General features: G+C 34.5%; 1 protein-coding gene across 1 annotated transcript; it reads left to right on the forward strand.

The window, feature by feature from the left end:
- Positions 1-3194: 3194 nt before the first annotated feature.
- TRIADDRAFT_62202 (uncharacterized protein) lies at positions 3195-13371 on the forward strand (the record flags this gene model as incomplete). The annotated part of the gene is made up of 41 exons (XM_002118128.1): positions 3195-3311; positions 3565-3617; positions 3763-3823; positions 3922-3993; positions 4121-4162; positions 4239-4310; positions 4382-4477; positions 4572-4853; positions 4939-5016; positions 5231-5325; positions 5667-5738; positions 5828-5882; positions 5984-6081; positions 6125-6221; positions 6495-6707; positions 6787-6820; positions 6903-7021; positions 7102-7130; positions 7229-7255; positions 7712-7794; positions 7961-8035; positions 8152-8225; positions 8305-8431; positions 8636-8851; positions 8999-9086; positions 9331-9372; positions 9456-9570; positions 9688-9825; positions 9943-10020; positions 10127-10315; positions 10433-10490; positions 10617-10813; positions 10876-11060; positions 11346-11419; positions 11541-11704; positions 11840-11931; positions 12016-12145; positions 12236-12307; positions 12479-12532; positions 12653-12734; positions 13301-13371. 41 exons carry the CDS (start codon positions 3195-3197, stop codon positions 13369-13371), a joined length of 4116 nt encoding a protein of 1371 aa, XP_002118164.1.
- Positions 13372-16722: the final 3351 nt, after the last annotated feature.

Raw genomic sequence — 16722 nt, forward strand, 5'->3', positions numbered from 1 at the left:
TATTTAGTGATTGAAATGAAATCAGTAATGCTAAATCATAACACATAGTGATACAGTTGGCTTATAAAAGCATTTAAATTGACTATAAGCATAAACAATTATGAAGAGAATAACCTTGTTTGAATAGATTAAACTGTATCTTGTTTTATAAAAGAGGAAGTACACGATATACTATATCTACTCCAATTGAACGAATAGATGAGTGAGTATGAACGTAATAAGTTAAGAAATTTTTAGCTTGTATAAAATCTCAATTTTAAGGAGCTAGATATTGCTATATCAACGGTGGAAATAAGAAACTGTGTTAAAATGATTTCACAGCGAAGTTTAGTTGCTTACATGCCGTATACACATGTACATGTCCAGTTAAATTAGTTATCATCGAGCATTCTATATCGAAATCGCATGCTTAGATAACATTTTTACTGTTAACTTGCTAAAATCGCATGTATAAATTTACTACAACAATCCTCACTAATATAGACCGAAAATCTGTCACTTACGGTACAGAACATAATAACTAGCAGGAATAACAAACAGAAATATATCACCATTAAGTGTTAACCAATATTATAAATTCTTTGACATTTGAAGCAACATGTAGTAAGGGAATTATTCATACCATGTTTGTGCCTCTGGTAATTTTCTTCCTGATTTGTGTATTTGTTATTCAAAAGTTCACCTTCGTGTCCCGTAGGCACTAGTTGCTAGTATTGATAGTCGAAGGTAGCAGTTATAACTACGGGATTAAACAAAATGCTTTACAGTAAATTGTGGTCAAAGCTTTTACAGATCGAAACTTTTCAATAAAATTGTGAATAACAGCGACTGGTCTCCAGTAGTAAAGCGATGTAAAGCTTGGACTTACACTTGGAAAGTGCATCTATTTTAAGTGATCTATCTCCAATTAATTAGCTATGGCACAGTACACAGGTGGATACCGTTGCGGTATATGGTACCGTACAGTATTTCTCTTGCAGTATAACAGCGATATTAAAAGTGACTGATGATCAACACAGTGCAACTGGCTATTTCAGGGCCGTTACCAGCGCAACTGCATGATTAAAATAGCTAGCACTATGGTAATTAATAAAGACGGCATTAATGAAGGGAAAACTCCTTTTGCAGCAATAAGTACAAGAAAATTGCATACTGAAACATTTAGCTCGTTAGCTAGAAATAGCAGTACTGTATTGGTACTGTAGCATGTTATTTGAATTCTGTAAGATGCCCCGTCCTTTTCTCGTATGACGCAGAACATGACTATTATGACGTCATAATCTCTATAGCAACGCTATTTCAACGTTGTGTAGAATGTAATTGGGCATACTTATGGCATCGTACTGAAACGGGACTCTCCATTGACCATTTTAGTATTCCCCAAATTTCCAACCGGAGATGTTTTAAAGTAATTATCGAGTCTTGCAGAAGTTTTAAGCAGAAGATCTCTGCAATCTTTATGTGAGATTGTAGTACAGTACAGTGCTGCACTATGCTATACCGGTGAGGAAACTTTATGTACTGTATAGTACAGGTATACAGTATGAACGAAATCAGCTCTGATGATAAGCACTGCAGTATACTGTGCATTGTGCAGCATTGTACCATGCCTGTATCGCGCCTGATCGCGCCGAAATATTAAATAAAAAAATGATTTATTTATTTAACTGCCCGACTTGGCCAATTTATTTTATAATATAGTATAAACTACCATTCAGTTTCAACTTGCAACTAAGAAAGAGTATTACGCTGTCAGATTGTTTTACGCCTTATCACGCAGCCTAGTTCAGAATTTTGTAGACAATCTACGCTCTGGCTCCGGCTAGACGGATACAGATCTGTTTTCACATGCAGACTGCTGACCATTTAACGTGGAATTCAGTATACCGTACTGTACTTCCGTACAGTGTACAGTACAGTCCAGTATTCCTTTGCTATAACCGTACTGTATTGTACAGTACACAGTGTACAGTACTGTACAAGTGTACTGTACAGCCTGAGTACAGCATACCGTACAGTACACGGCGCAATCGCGCAAATGAATAATCCTGCGTTGTACATACTGTATACATACACTGTAGAGAAGTACATCAAGCTCGGGTAGATCTTTGGCGCTTCCTGGAAGGACTGGTATTTCAACAGTTTGACCGATATTTTATCCTATTTGATCCTTCTACGTCTAACCCACTGGTCGCCCTGGCTGCAGTCAGATGGTAAGAAATAGACATTATAAAGTACCGTGTCATTTCAGCCTCGATTTTCTCGATGGAGTTAATTTTGAATTAATCATACACGTCTGATCAACGGGTTAATTTCATGACAACAAGTGCATCAAACGCGTTCTTATATTGGCAGTGCATGATATACAAAATTGAGAGAAAATTCCCAAAGAAATCAATATCGCATAAGTTATCACTGGAAATTACTGTAATGTAGTGTACAGTCATATGTATCTTGAAATAAAGACTTGAAGATAATTGAGAAAACAAACATGTAATAAGACTCTTCTAGCTACCGAGCTACTGTTGCAACGTGGAGGCGGATTCGATGAAGTTGTTTGTGTCTATCAATCAGAATCGATAGACCTGTATTATAAGTAGTATTAAGCACTATATACAGACGACACAGTTTACTAGACGACGTCCACAACATCAGCTAGACACTATCTTGGTATTCACCGTTACGGTCGTTATCTTGTGGCATCTACTTTACCGGAATAGATCCTGTCTGGAAGGACAGGCTATGTACCAACTACTGAGATAATTACAATCTGTAATAAGTCCAATAGTTACATTTTACAACGTACCTAGCGATTTTCAAAATCATTGTCAGCAATGACTTCTAAAGCATATGCACAGTAATTTCTTTATTAGAATCATCAAAACTTAAATATTTCACCATTATCTGTATGTGGTAGAAAATTACCAATAGCTACTATTGCAGTAAATAAGACGTCATGATTTGACGATGTCGTTCATTAATTACGGTTATATTAATAGTATCAAAGCTTACCCTTATACTGCATCTGCTGAAGGTGGATAAATGAATGCATGACAGTCAAATAGTATTAAAAGCCGGTACTATCGATTGAATCGATCTTTTAAGTATAAATAAGGCGACCATAGGGAGTTAGAAAAATAGATATATTCTATACTGTGACAATGTGCCGATGTCATTGGTGTTCTAGGTAAGAGATGGCTTCCAACTTGAAATACAGCAGCTCTTCCGAACCGAGACCAAAGCATTTACGGGTGTCAAGAATAACAAATGATCGCACACTAGCTCAATCTGCGCCAAAGCCGTCAAGCAAGGTGAATGGCATAATACTTTATCATATAGCATGGTTTATCCTGCACTATGCCGTTTTATATCAATTGGACAATTCTTAAATGACAAAGTGTTAAATTGCTGAGAAGCCCATGTTATTGATAGACGTGCATGCTATAATTCCTATTGTAGTAATTATAGTTAATCAAGCTGCTACTTTTAATCTTAATCAACTTCCCTATGTTGTTATAAAAATTCGTCATATTTTACTTATACACGTACTTAATACTATACTAGAAGAATGCGACGACACCGTTAGCTACTATGCAAAGTGCTCCTTCGAATGAAAGGTAATTGAAAATTGATTTGACAGTCATAATAGGAAACGCAGACTACGAAGATCATATGTATTGATTGGCAGCTATAGTAATAACGATGCATAATTAATATGACAATATACGTTGCATACGTGTTGTAAATTTTTGCATATTTTAGCCATCGATTAAAAGATACCATCAATAGAAAAATTGCATTTGATGTTGATGAAGAAGAAATAGTGAGTTAAATGATATTTCTGTTTATTGCCCCTGTTGAATAAAAATTCCGTAATATGAAATCCTTAAAAATTGTTATTCCTTCTTTCTTTTATTGCAGAATTCGATGGAGAACGGAATAGATGATATCGAATCGTTTACTACGGAAAATCAAAGCGATATATCAGAAGCGGTTAGTTTGATGATAGTTATACTGTACGTTATCTGCTATGAATACGTGTACTTTTAGTACTTCTTTCTTAGTTTTAAAATAACAAGGCATCCACTAAATGCAATATAACTGCTCCTCTATACTGTAGATTGACTCTCAGATGGTTTATGAACGCCTGATGCAAGTGAGGGTAAGCTAACACTTTATTGTAGTAACTGTAATATTGTAGATTAATCTGAAATGTTTTACTCTGTGTGCAATAACAGAAATTTCTTAAGCAAGTTACGCAAAGATATAAAGAACTTCAAACTATAGAAGTTAATGATGATGGTAGAAAGGTATTTGTGACTTATATCTAATACCATTTTCCATTTAATTCTAACAATTGACTTTGTGCTCATGAATACAGAATTTGTATGCACAGCAAAAAATCAGACTTGCTGGATTTATTAAGACATTAAAGGGACAGGAGCAAGGATATTTAGATCTGATGAGAAAAGTTATGGTAGGTATTTCATTGCAAATGAAACTACATGTGGTATATTTGCAAATATTGTGTTAATAGCTTGATTTATCCTCTGAAACCGAACCCTAACTAGAATACTGAGAATGTAAGATCTGAGGCAGACACAGAAAGCAATCTTTCGGAAACATTGCGATACGATGATCAAATTGAAACTAATAATCCAACGAATGACTTAGTAATTGATGACTCTAAATTGCTAACAATTTTACAGTTAGATTGTTTCTTTGCTTACTCGCTTAGATCTAAGTCGAATGCTCTATTGCAGGCGGATGCAACGGAAGATGCCGCAGAAGAGATGAATGCTTTACGAAATAAATATGCGATTATGCAAAATATCCTTACGCAACAAAAGGAGGTAAATCGCTGGATATCAGAAGTAAATTATAAAATTTGGATTGATTAAAGGTTTAGTAAATTTTAGCATTGTCTACGGTTATTAGCTGAATGAACTTCGTAGTCGTCAGGCCGCTTTAGTTGCATTGCAACAGCGATCGCAAGACCGACAAAACGATTTAAAGGTAATTGTAAAAGAGATCGTATTGCTATCCTATTCATGGCTTCAAGGTTGTTTTTAATACTAATTGAATGAACGTGTTTGCTCAGGATGCATCGAATGACCTATTTGCGGAGGCAGAACTACCAACAAAAATTGAAAATGTCAGATATGATTTACACTTATCATATTTAACATGAAACAAACTTACTGTCGCAACTCCTTTATTGCCGATTTAGGATGAAACGGATAAAAGTAGTGAACCTGAAAGCGCTAATAAACGACAAGCTGAACTTTTAAACAAGATGCTACTATTGAAACATCGGCAACAGCAGTTAGACGATCTAATAAATCAATATCGCAGCGAGAAACAGCAGATACTTCAAGGTTGTGTATTCCGTTGAATGGGGATAATGTTGATAACAGATAAAAATTTAAATTAATGAAGAACTTGGTATAGTAAAGTTGGAGTAGCTCAGAATCAGTTTATAAAGTACTATAGTATGCACTACAGAAAAATGACGATAGTTATTTGTTAAATTTATAAGTATCAGTAGGCGATTCGAAAAATGCCAGGAATATCGATAGCAATGAAAGGTATCTTCTGTAAAATTTTTCTTTCAATAATGACATCGAACGTATTGTAACATATAAGTGTATTCCTGTTTTTAACAGCATTCAAGATACAGAAAGTATGGAAAAATTTGCTGACGTCAATGATGATCCGGAGTTACTGCAAAAATTAAGGTTAAATTCAAGCATCCTTTATTTTGATTTTAATACTGAAAGCCTAGATCTTATTCAATTTCTAAAACATCTTATCTTAAATTATTCAGATTATTGCAAGAATCACGATCGCGTGTCGCTCGTTTAAAGGAATTAATTCCTGAGGTTCGTCTAATGTTTTAGATATTTAGCTGAAATTTTACTCGGAAATCTGATATAAGTCATCAAACATAAAATAGTCGTCAGAATCGATGGCATCATCACAGGTTGTAATAGATGATGAGGAAGAGAATGCCGGTAGCAGTTCGATAGACGACAGTCTAGCTATTTCAACGGAAGACCCTGAAATCCAAGAGAAATTAACGTAAGAACTATAGTAACTAGAACTTGTTTGCAATGCCTGAAAGGAAATTTGCCTATTGGTTATTACTGATATCTAGAAAATTAAACGTTGCCAAGAAACGATTACAAAAATTAAAAGAATTGATGAAAATCGTTCAAGAGGTAACTATTGCTCGTTATTAATGTAAGAGTAATTTCTGGGCAGCTTTTGCTTTGGAATATGTCAATGAACTTATTTATTACATTTCTTACGAATTATCAACTAGTCATCCGCTGAGCAACTACCACCGGATTTATTACAATTAACAGAGGAGCTGACCACATCCAATCCCGATAATAGGAGCGACAGCAGTGTATGCCTTTTCATTGTTATTACCAAGATTTAACTATCAATCGTTATCAGTATTGCGACAGTATACTATGTCATCATTCTAGGTATCTAGTATTAATAGACCAAGATTGAAAAAATCTGAAAAATTACATACGGAAGAAAGTAACAAATCTGATGATGTGGACCACTTTCAAGAAGAGCAATTGCATAAACTGCAAGAAAAGCAAGAAAAGTTATTACATTTAAAGAAAGTTCTCGAAGAACTAAAATCTTCTCTCTCTGATTCTCTGAACCTACCGCCAGCACCTACAGATGATGTAAGATTGAAATTATAATCGGTTGTATAATTCTTGGTACAGGAATATTTGTTGCTAAGATTTCACATTATGTATCTAGCTGGCCGCAAAGAGTGATAAAAGGAATGATTTAGGTACGTGAAAACTTTTTCTGGTTTATCTTACTTTACGTAAATTGTTCCTGAATTTTATTGTTGATACTGATTTCTATTCAAGCTTTGAATAATTCCAATTCGGCACTATGGGGTGAACTACGTAAGCGGCGCGAATTACAGGAAGAGCTTAAAAGTAAAAGAAAGCAATTGCAGCAATTGCTTGCTGTAGAAAAGGCAAAGGTAGATTATGTGATACCGTAATGTTGTGTGATCGAAAGTGTTGTTGAGTCAGGGCCTTAATCATGTCAATTGTACTGTAGGAAATGGAAGGCTTGGCGAATGGGCCATCGTAAGTTTAGCTAAACCGTTGTATGACAATTAACTTCCAGCAATGTGTAGATAATATCTTGACCGAAGTAATGTTAACTTTAATATTGCACTTTACAGAGTGAATGGCACCGAAGAAGTTATGGGGTTAGTCCTGTATTGACGTAAATGCTTCATATTTATACATACGTTGATGTACAGTATAGTGAGTAGAAAGATTGGTTGTACATGATGTTGCATTTAAATAGAAATACCTTAATACTATTATGTAAAACATGATATGAAGTGTCACAATTTTGATTTAATTAACTAATGTTTATATTATCAATTTAGAATATGTTCTATTGAGTTGCTGTACCGTATGCAAACAGTATTACCTACCGTATAATAATAATTTTAATGATACATACGATCATTTTTCTCGAAAATAGAATTATGGAGTAATTATCATGATTTTGGTGAAAGTAGTCATATAAATAAATACTATGAAATCCCTAAGCCAAAGCCATGTGCAATAAATGCTCGGGATTAAGTCACAAGGCTAGGTTATGTACACATTTTGATACTTGTCAAAGTGATTATATTCTCTTGCTAATTAATAAGATATGGATATGACGGTGCCACCACTCAAGCAACGTGGGGTGGTTCTACGCCGGACGTTGGGGATTTTAACGCAAATCTAGAAGGTATAATCTATGATGCCTGTTTTTATCATAATGTAACGCTTACATTCTAGCTATGTAAGTTTTTATTTTTAATGGTTATCCTTGAATGAATAATTTAAATTGACTTTTCGTTATTAGTAGCTTGGTTTTTGTACAAAGCGCGTAATGAATGACTTTATTAATATAGACGACTTGGATGACGGTTACGTTGCAACCAGAGGTATGGAAGAAGATTCTGCTTCTAGCGAATCTAATGAAATCGGTGAGCAATTTTGGATGGTTAATGTATTTGCCATTCGCATTGGTAAAGTTACATTGAAGCGAAACCGGACCTTGTAGCTTATCTCTGATCATACTAATTGTTTATTAATTCTATAGAATCTGACGATAGGAAGGAATTTAAGTCTGATAGAAATCGTAGTAGAGACTATCGTAATGTTGATAATGATTTGGTAAATAATGAATTGGTAGTCAGCCAACTTTATGATGTACTGTACAGTAGAATTGATTCTTGTTTTTGACTGCCGTTAGTTGAGTAGGAAAGAGCTACTTGCAGTTAAAAGGCAGTATGCCGGCCTAGGAAAGCAAATGGATGGAATGAAATCTCTTTTACAATCGCTAGCAGTTAACTTGCGAGTGCCTTCCAAATCTGATGAAGGTTAGGGATTGTATACGTATTGCAAATAACATACTTATGAGTGCTTGCGGTAGTCAGTATATAATAGGCTTACATAACGTGAATATTGCTATTAGAACGGTGAATTAATGAATTAAGCATTTGTTTAGCTCTTTGTACTAATGGACGTAAATTGTCAAATAATGATTTATGATGTTATATTACATTGTTATTCTATATGCGTAGAGATGTATTTATCTGAACCTAATGAAAGACCAAATTTTGGTGCTGTCCGTAAAGGGCAGGATCAAGTATACATGAGGCAGCTGGAAATGAGTAATACATTAAACCAGTGTCTTTTACAACAAATGAAGCAACAACAGGAAATACAGGAAGTTCAAAAGCAAACGAACCAGCTGTATTGGATGTTCATGGATCGCCGTCATAAATATACTGATCAGGGTTCGTTATAGAGTTCACTATCGTATATAGTAGAATGCTTGTTTAAATTTGCGGAACCGAAAGGAATACTCGCATTGTACTTTATAGGAAGTAGTATTTTCAGATTATGTAGCCCGATTTATATCCTGAATTTTCTACTTTATGCAGCATTAGGCAGGTTGTACTCGGATTCAAGCTTGACATCGGGTCCGGAAAGTACTAACAACGAAAGATCATTCCAACGTTCAAAGAAAGGGTATGAAAAGGCAACTAGTGACTGAAAATAAAACAGATTACTTTAGTTACGTGTTGCTGACTGGAAATGATGATTTCATCTAAGGATTCACTACCTTATCTAAAATGTCTATTAAGTTATTGTAATTAACATTTAACGTCGATCGAAAATTATCCTTGGTTAACTTTCCTAACTTAGCTTATACACGGATAATTAAGTGTTCGTCTATGTTCCGATAAATTACGTTTATCTATCTTATCTTAAGTAAAAGTCATGAAGATCTTTTAAGGCGGATAGCCAGCGATAGGTAAGTTGTGGTTTCTGCTGATTCTATGCTGCTTATAATGTAATATAAGTCAATACATTAAAGGTACACGTTATTAAATGTAGAGAGTCTGGTATAACAAGTGCTACCGATCAGTCACTTTTCGAAACTTTAAGAGAGCCAATCTATTCTGAAGTAGCTGCATTAATATCTCAAAATGAGGACAGGCCTCACTTTTTGGTAATACTTACAATATAATAGCTTCACTGTACTGTGTTGTCGTGATAATGTAATTACGAATGTAAAGAAGTTTTATTGTACGCATTTGCTACAGCATCGTTTATATATTTTCGTTAGATTGAACTATTCCGAGAACTACAACAGTTAACAACGGATTATTTACGTCAGCGAGCGATATTTTCGTTACAAGACCTTACTAGGCGTTATTTGCGGGAAGATACCATAGCTACAAGAGAGCCACAGCGCAATCAACGGGTACGCTTTCTAATTAATTTATACTCCCAAGGGGCTCTTTAAGAGATCGATATCGCTTTCCAGTACTGTTGTAGACATGATGTAGGAATAATCAAGATTTATTCTATTATTACTAAGCCTTGGGCGTTATCAAATGCTACTTCCGAGCATACACCAAGTGAAAGTATTGCTACCATTGATGATGAAGAAATGCAGGTAACGCATTGGTGTTAGTTTATACTTCTGTAGACGTTTGTGTTGTTTAATTAAAATCTATCTTATTGCTGTAAATATTCACCTATTTCGTAAATGATTGCATTAGGCTCAACTAGGAGGGCGCCGTAGCAATCGAAGACATACTCAAGACGACGATATTAGCTGTTTGAGCTACGATTACATGGAAGTGGTTGATTCGGCTACATCTATGGCCACTCCACCGTCCAACTCTAGCCCGTACGATTTACCTTTTGCTTCAGACTCTTTAGGAGATACAATTATCCACTTAGATAAGGTGATATGCGTAATTTACGAGCAGTTTTAATCATTTATTAAGATTGTACACGCTTAGTATGTAATTTCTACTAAGCTAATAATTCATTTATTATGATCCATTTGTTTAACTATACAGGCACTTAAAGAAGTTAGAGCCGTTGATGAAAGGGCACGACGTGGTACATTCACGATAGGTAATTCTGCAGTGGGTTTCTTACGTTAATTTATACTAGTCATCTACCATCTCGAGACTGCTTAATGGCGAAAATAATTCATGTTCAGAGCGTCTATGAATATTTGGAAATAAACTATCTTTTCAGAAACGGAAATGGCCAAGGAAGGAGTTGATAAGATTTCGAAAGCAAGTAGTATTGAAAGTCATAAAAGGAAGGGCGATGCAACTTTAAGTAATAATAGCTCCGCTTATGATGTTGAAAGTAGTTCATCGTTGAGCGATGTTCCTTACCCTCGCGTTAATACTCAAGAACTGGACCGACGAATACATGTGATTCTAAAGGTATAGATTTATTTTGGCTTATTTTAGAACTAAGGAAATTAACCACGAAATTTTGTTACCAGGAACTGGTACCCTACATAAAGGAACACTCGCAGGAATCTTGTTCTTCGCCTATGTTAAGTGCTATTTGTGCTCGTGTTCTGTCGTTAGCACAGAATCAAACCGAAAATGAGGAGTTTGCAAGATTCTTTCATCGTCAGTTGAACTCAACATTGATAGACTCGCTTGGAAAATATATTGGAAGAAGGTGATTGCGCAATTTTAAAGTTGTTATCAAGACTGTCAGTTAAAGATCTAGTGTGTATCGATGTTTTTATAATTTATTGATGTTATTCTTGTTATATGCTGCCAACTATCAAAGTATGAAGATCGTAGCACAGGAAATTCTAGTCGACATTTCAGAGATTCTATTTAATGAGCTAGCATTCTTTGAACTTATGCAAGATGTCGATAGGTAACGATTCTAAACCAAAGTAGCTAAGCTTTCACAATGGTATATCTGTAATAGTTATAATGTGAATATTTATGCTAGCCACGAAAAATCAAGCCAAGAAATACCATCCTATTTACCCAGCGGTAGTGGTAATCAACAATATACAAGTGAAGGTAGCAAGATTTGCTGTGCTATGATGCAGTAATTTTAGACAAATTCCATCAGTTTGTCCTTGTCGTTTTTAAGTCTTTTTGGTGTCCATAATATTATCGTACTTTTATATTTCTCACGCAGACGGGAATGATAATTCAGAAATTGACTCTGAAACTGAAGCGGAAAGCGCTGAAGATAAGCCAGTTGATTCCGTTCATGAACGAGAGGTAAAAACCGCAGTTGATATGCTATCGAAAGATAAGAGTGATCAATCTATGGACGTTGAAATGGAAGAATTAGGCAAAGTATGTACGATTAGATTCATTCTATGAAAGACATTGTTACATACAGAGTTTGTATCATTACCATTTTATCAAGCCTAACCTGAAACTGTAGCATTAATTTGATTCGTCTTCAAATAACTTCATTTTTAACGGTAGGATCGCGACGATGCTATGGCAAATCAGTTTGAAGAGCGGTCAATTGAGCTGATGCAGGAAACGGAATTTATTGATTGTACTGGCGATTCTGCGTAAGTATTTTCTATTGCTTTTAGTAGTCGGCTCAGGATTATTGCATTTGGCTTGTTAGCAATGATTAATTTCTGGCGTTACAGTCAAACGGAAGATTTTAATAAAATTAGTACTGGAAATAACTTGGATGGCAAACAACACTCGACGGAAGGCAACTCCACTATTAGCAATGAAACTATTACCGACGACAACGGCAATTCAGCGGATATGGAGGTACCAACCAGATTACTATTTATTCATGTGGATTAAATTTAAGGAACAATGCATTTTCAGATCTGATAGCAATGAATTTTCGCATCTTAGGTTAAATCATTTAGCAAACTCGATGATGAAGACGATCAGCACGTTGCAAATACGGGCACAGCAGATTTTGAGGTAAACACTAAGCAGCTATAATAGATGTCATAAAACATATGCAGAAATTATGACGAAGCTAAAACTGATCTGCAATTGATCACTTACTTTGCGATGCTACTCTAGTATTGAAGGTGGATAGAATTAATTGCATAGTCTCTTTTAACATGTACACTTCAAACGCTTCTTTAGAATGACGAATTAGGTGTTGAACATCTTCCTTCGAAATTGGATGTGATGACCAAGGTTAGCAATGCTTGCTGTAATTACGGAGCTGAAATTGTAATTAATAGCAAAAGATTGTTCTATACGTAGTTAGCATATGTTGAATACGTATCCTGATAAATCACGCATATCAAATGATAGGAACAGCTGCTAGAAAAAATCGAGGATGAAAACCGCCAAAATGATCCAGTGGTAGCAGTAATAAACACTTCTTCGGATAAAGGTTTTTTATAGTAATCACAACCTTGAAAGTTGTGTTTTTATTTGTGTTAGGCAGTATTCGGTATCTTTAAAATAGTACTACTTTGGCAGAATTGTTATGATCTTTTCTTTATTTTGGAGACCTAAGATTTTTTGCTCATTTACTATCGAAACAAACAAATAATCTTTAGAGCTGGCTTCCACTAATGAAAACATCGATCCTGCTACTTTTGCAAGCGAAGCTTCCACTCAGTAACGGGAACATTTGAATAATTTACAATGCTATAAATGATTCATCGCTTATCATTACAGCTATCGAGGTTTACTTTATAGCGATATTGGCTAGGCAGATTAGTGGTAGTATCCAATACCAAACAGAGTTTTGTCGTAGATTGTTTTCAGTAGGAATGAAATACTGCATCACGTATTGCATATGCAGTTAAATGGAGCTATACAATTGGAAGTTATTCCGGGTGATGAATAATCCCTGAGTTGGGCACTTGTAACATAGCTGTTATTTAATTTACGGCAGTCTAGAACTTACAATCATTCAATAATACTGCTTGCTTGTATGTATTTTATTTAAAGATCGCGACACCACCGGTAAATGCGCGTTTCATACTTTATTTCTTATATTCAATGTCGTCTTTAAACTTTAATTGACAACTATCAATAAATGTAATATTAATAATCCTCTTTTGAAAATTCTTAAACGGATTGTTTTCACAGCACGCATTCTTGCTTATAATAAATGATTAGATGATGCGTGTATCCTTGCAGCTGTACCACTAAATGTCACTATCGATTAACAATATTATCAGTGCATTTTTTTAAGGTGATCCAGCCCTGTATATTTTAGATTTTCATAAGTTAACATGCAATAAATGCCACTGTTACCTTCACCTCGGTCAGGTTTTTATTGTATTTCTGAGATCGTAATTTGCCCATTGTTGGTATTAGTGTATTTGTAGGTCTTGGAATAACTTACGCATATGGCTTTGAATTAAGATACTACGTAATACAAATGTAGATAGGCGTATTTAGGGTATTATACACTGTTACAGTAGAGAATGACGAGGGCAAGTGCTCTCACAATATAAGCATACTTATTTACAGCTTCAGTCTTTGAGGCCTGATTGGTACCTGATAATGGTATTCGCAGATAAATCATGACGTGGTTTATTAACTTACTGCAGCGCTGAATCTTATAATTAGTAATTCAATAATTTATTATATTTAAACCTTGCAAGTGGATTTACGAGTGCTAACAAACTTGGCTTTCCTCAAGTGCAAGCTCACGGCTTACGCATATGTCAAGGTATTCTATCATGGATCAACGTAATACGCTATAATGAAATGCAGTACTTGATTAAAGATCTGATAAGATCATAAATTACTATGACTATCCGTAAAATGTGGTTTAAATTTCTTTGTAACTTGGATAATAGCTTGGACTTGCTTTGCCGTTGTGGTATACTCTATTTATTCATTCAGTTTAATCGTAGTGTAAGACTAGCCATGTACATGGGCTCTAACTGTAAAAATTTAACTATTTATTCTTATGAATACGTCACATAAAAAATGGTCAAAGTATGATGTCTTATGCTTAGAAATAGATCTTTTATATGTACAGTACTTATATTTAACCGTGGATTATGACAATGGAAGTTCTCTATTAATAACTACATCACATACAATTGCGATAATAAACGGTTTTCGAATTTTTAAGCAATCTCCTACTTCGCTATAAATCTGTAGCAGCTAGCTTTCTAGTATTAGAAAATCTTACCAAGTGCACCTATGTTCGAAATACGGTACCAAAACATTCATCAGATTGCTAGAAGATTAGTATACTATACTTAGTAAATATTTCAGTTCTCTACTCTAGGGCTACTAGGCTCGTCTGAAGCTTTCTTGCTAATCTTCTTTATTACGTAAGAGAAGAGTTTTGAAAATGTGGCAAAGATAAAAATTGCTATATGATTATATCTCTAAGCTTTAACGCTAAAAAAAAGGAAAGACTACGTAATGCTGCTTTCCTAATAACATTCATAACAATGTACGCATATCTTCTTTGCCTATGAATGTTATTGATACATTACTTTTACAGAATGCAAATAGGTCAATTACGCGTATGTTGTACTTTAAATCACTAAGGAAGGTACCTTTGCTCTAACATTTAATAGAAGCAAATTACGAATCAGTACTTAGTAGATGTTGATAAAACAATAAATATTAATTATACCCAAGCTGTTTTGTTAAAAAGTAAATTTTGATAGCTATCATTACAAGTATGAGCACCTAGTCATTGGCAATTAGTGTGGTTAAATGTCCAAATACTAGTATATGCTTGCAATCTATAGCAATACTAGTAATATCAACACGTACACTGTACAGCTAAGATTACATAGGAGTTAGCAAGAGCTACGGATAGCTTAGAGGCATTAAATCGAGTTTGACTTAATTAGATAGAAGTCAATTTTTAAATTTAGAGCTCTATATTGTGCTATTGCCGAGGCGGCACCTCTAATTTATAGTGCTTTTGGAAAATGCAGTGGTATATTTGACCCCGAAATTGTAAAAATAAGCCATAAGATTGTAGATGTAACAGCAACTATTGCTGATCGAATCGTAATTCAAATTAATCAAACTCATACAATCAACTTCGCTAATAACCATACACCCAGTTTCCGTAACAAAACTATTAATGTTGCTTGCCGAGCAGCTCTTCCAATTTAATACAGATTCTAAGGTAGTGTAATTTGATATTGAATATAAAGAGTCTAACAAAGCAGTTGATGAATGCCGAACCGTTAATAAGGTAATTACTTAGAGGCAACGCTATTGCGATGCAAGTATCGATTCAATGCACAAATTGGGTGTCAACTATATATGAAAGAATGGCTATTTACAAGCTGTCTTGATATTTTGTATTAAAATAAATAACCAACTTCGTTATAACCATTATAATATAAAGCAGAATTTAACTGAAATTGAATTGCACGTTTGGAACTCATTACTACATACATAAGTGTATATTAAGTTTACAGCAACAGCGCTGATATCTGCGCGTAAAATACATTATACTGTATTGATTGCGCTGCTGAACATGCACATCGTAGAATACTCTATCTTAACATACTGTATACTATACTGTATTATTGTAGACGTAAGTTTCAGTGAAAAGTGTAGTACTCGTACATAATAAATATATTCATCAGTGTGAACAGATAATTTAAAGATTAAAACTAGTTCAAACTAGGTTATTTATGCATTGGCAATTATTCAATTTTTGTAATTAAGCTAGCAATTGCAGCGCATAGTTGATATATTGCTTTTAGAAATGTAAGATGTTAATTAGGAACTTTCTAGGCATCCAGTCGTACCTAATCATGAATAACTAAATGCAATCTTTTCATTTTGCCGTATATGTTACTTATTAAGCTAATTTATTACTAGTAATCAAAATTTTACCTTATACGCATGACATACCGTGCAAGTTGGTACTTGCACGCATCTATTTATTTGTTCATTTCACGGTATTTATTTATTCAATTAATTATACAATGCTCTACAATATATCAAAGTTTTCTATCTATTATAATTATCATGCTCGGCACATTATCACTTTGCCGTGTTATCGCTTAGATATAATGGCTTGAATAAATTTAATGATACTGAAGGAATTTAGATAGCATAATTACTTAGCAAAAGTTTCCAATATTAATAACAAAGCGGCAAGATATGTAACTACGTTTATAGGTCTATTACTCTGTAATAGACGTACGCTTGTTGGTTGTACAAGAAAGGCAATCGACCATAACCCCTATCAAAGGTGTTGAGGCTTAATTTTCCGGAGGCAGAAACATAAAGATATCATCCGAAATATGAAGCAAGTGTGCATTACCCGATATAACTTACCACGGTGCGTAAGAGCATGTTTTGCTACAACTAAGGTAAACATTCAAACAAGTTGCTTTGTTGAGGCAGACTATTGCACCTTGTGCTAT

Source organism: Trichoplax adhaerens, genomic scaffold (assembly GCF_000150275.1).
Source record: "Trichoplax adhaerens TRIADscaffold_38 genomic scaffold, whole genome shotgun sequence".
In the NCBI taxonomy this organism is placed as follows: Eukaryota; Metazoa; Placozoa; class Uniplacotomia; order Trichoplacea; family Trichoplacidae; genus Trichoplax; species Trichoplax adhaerens.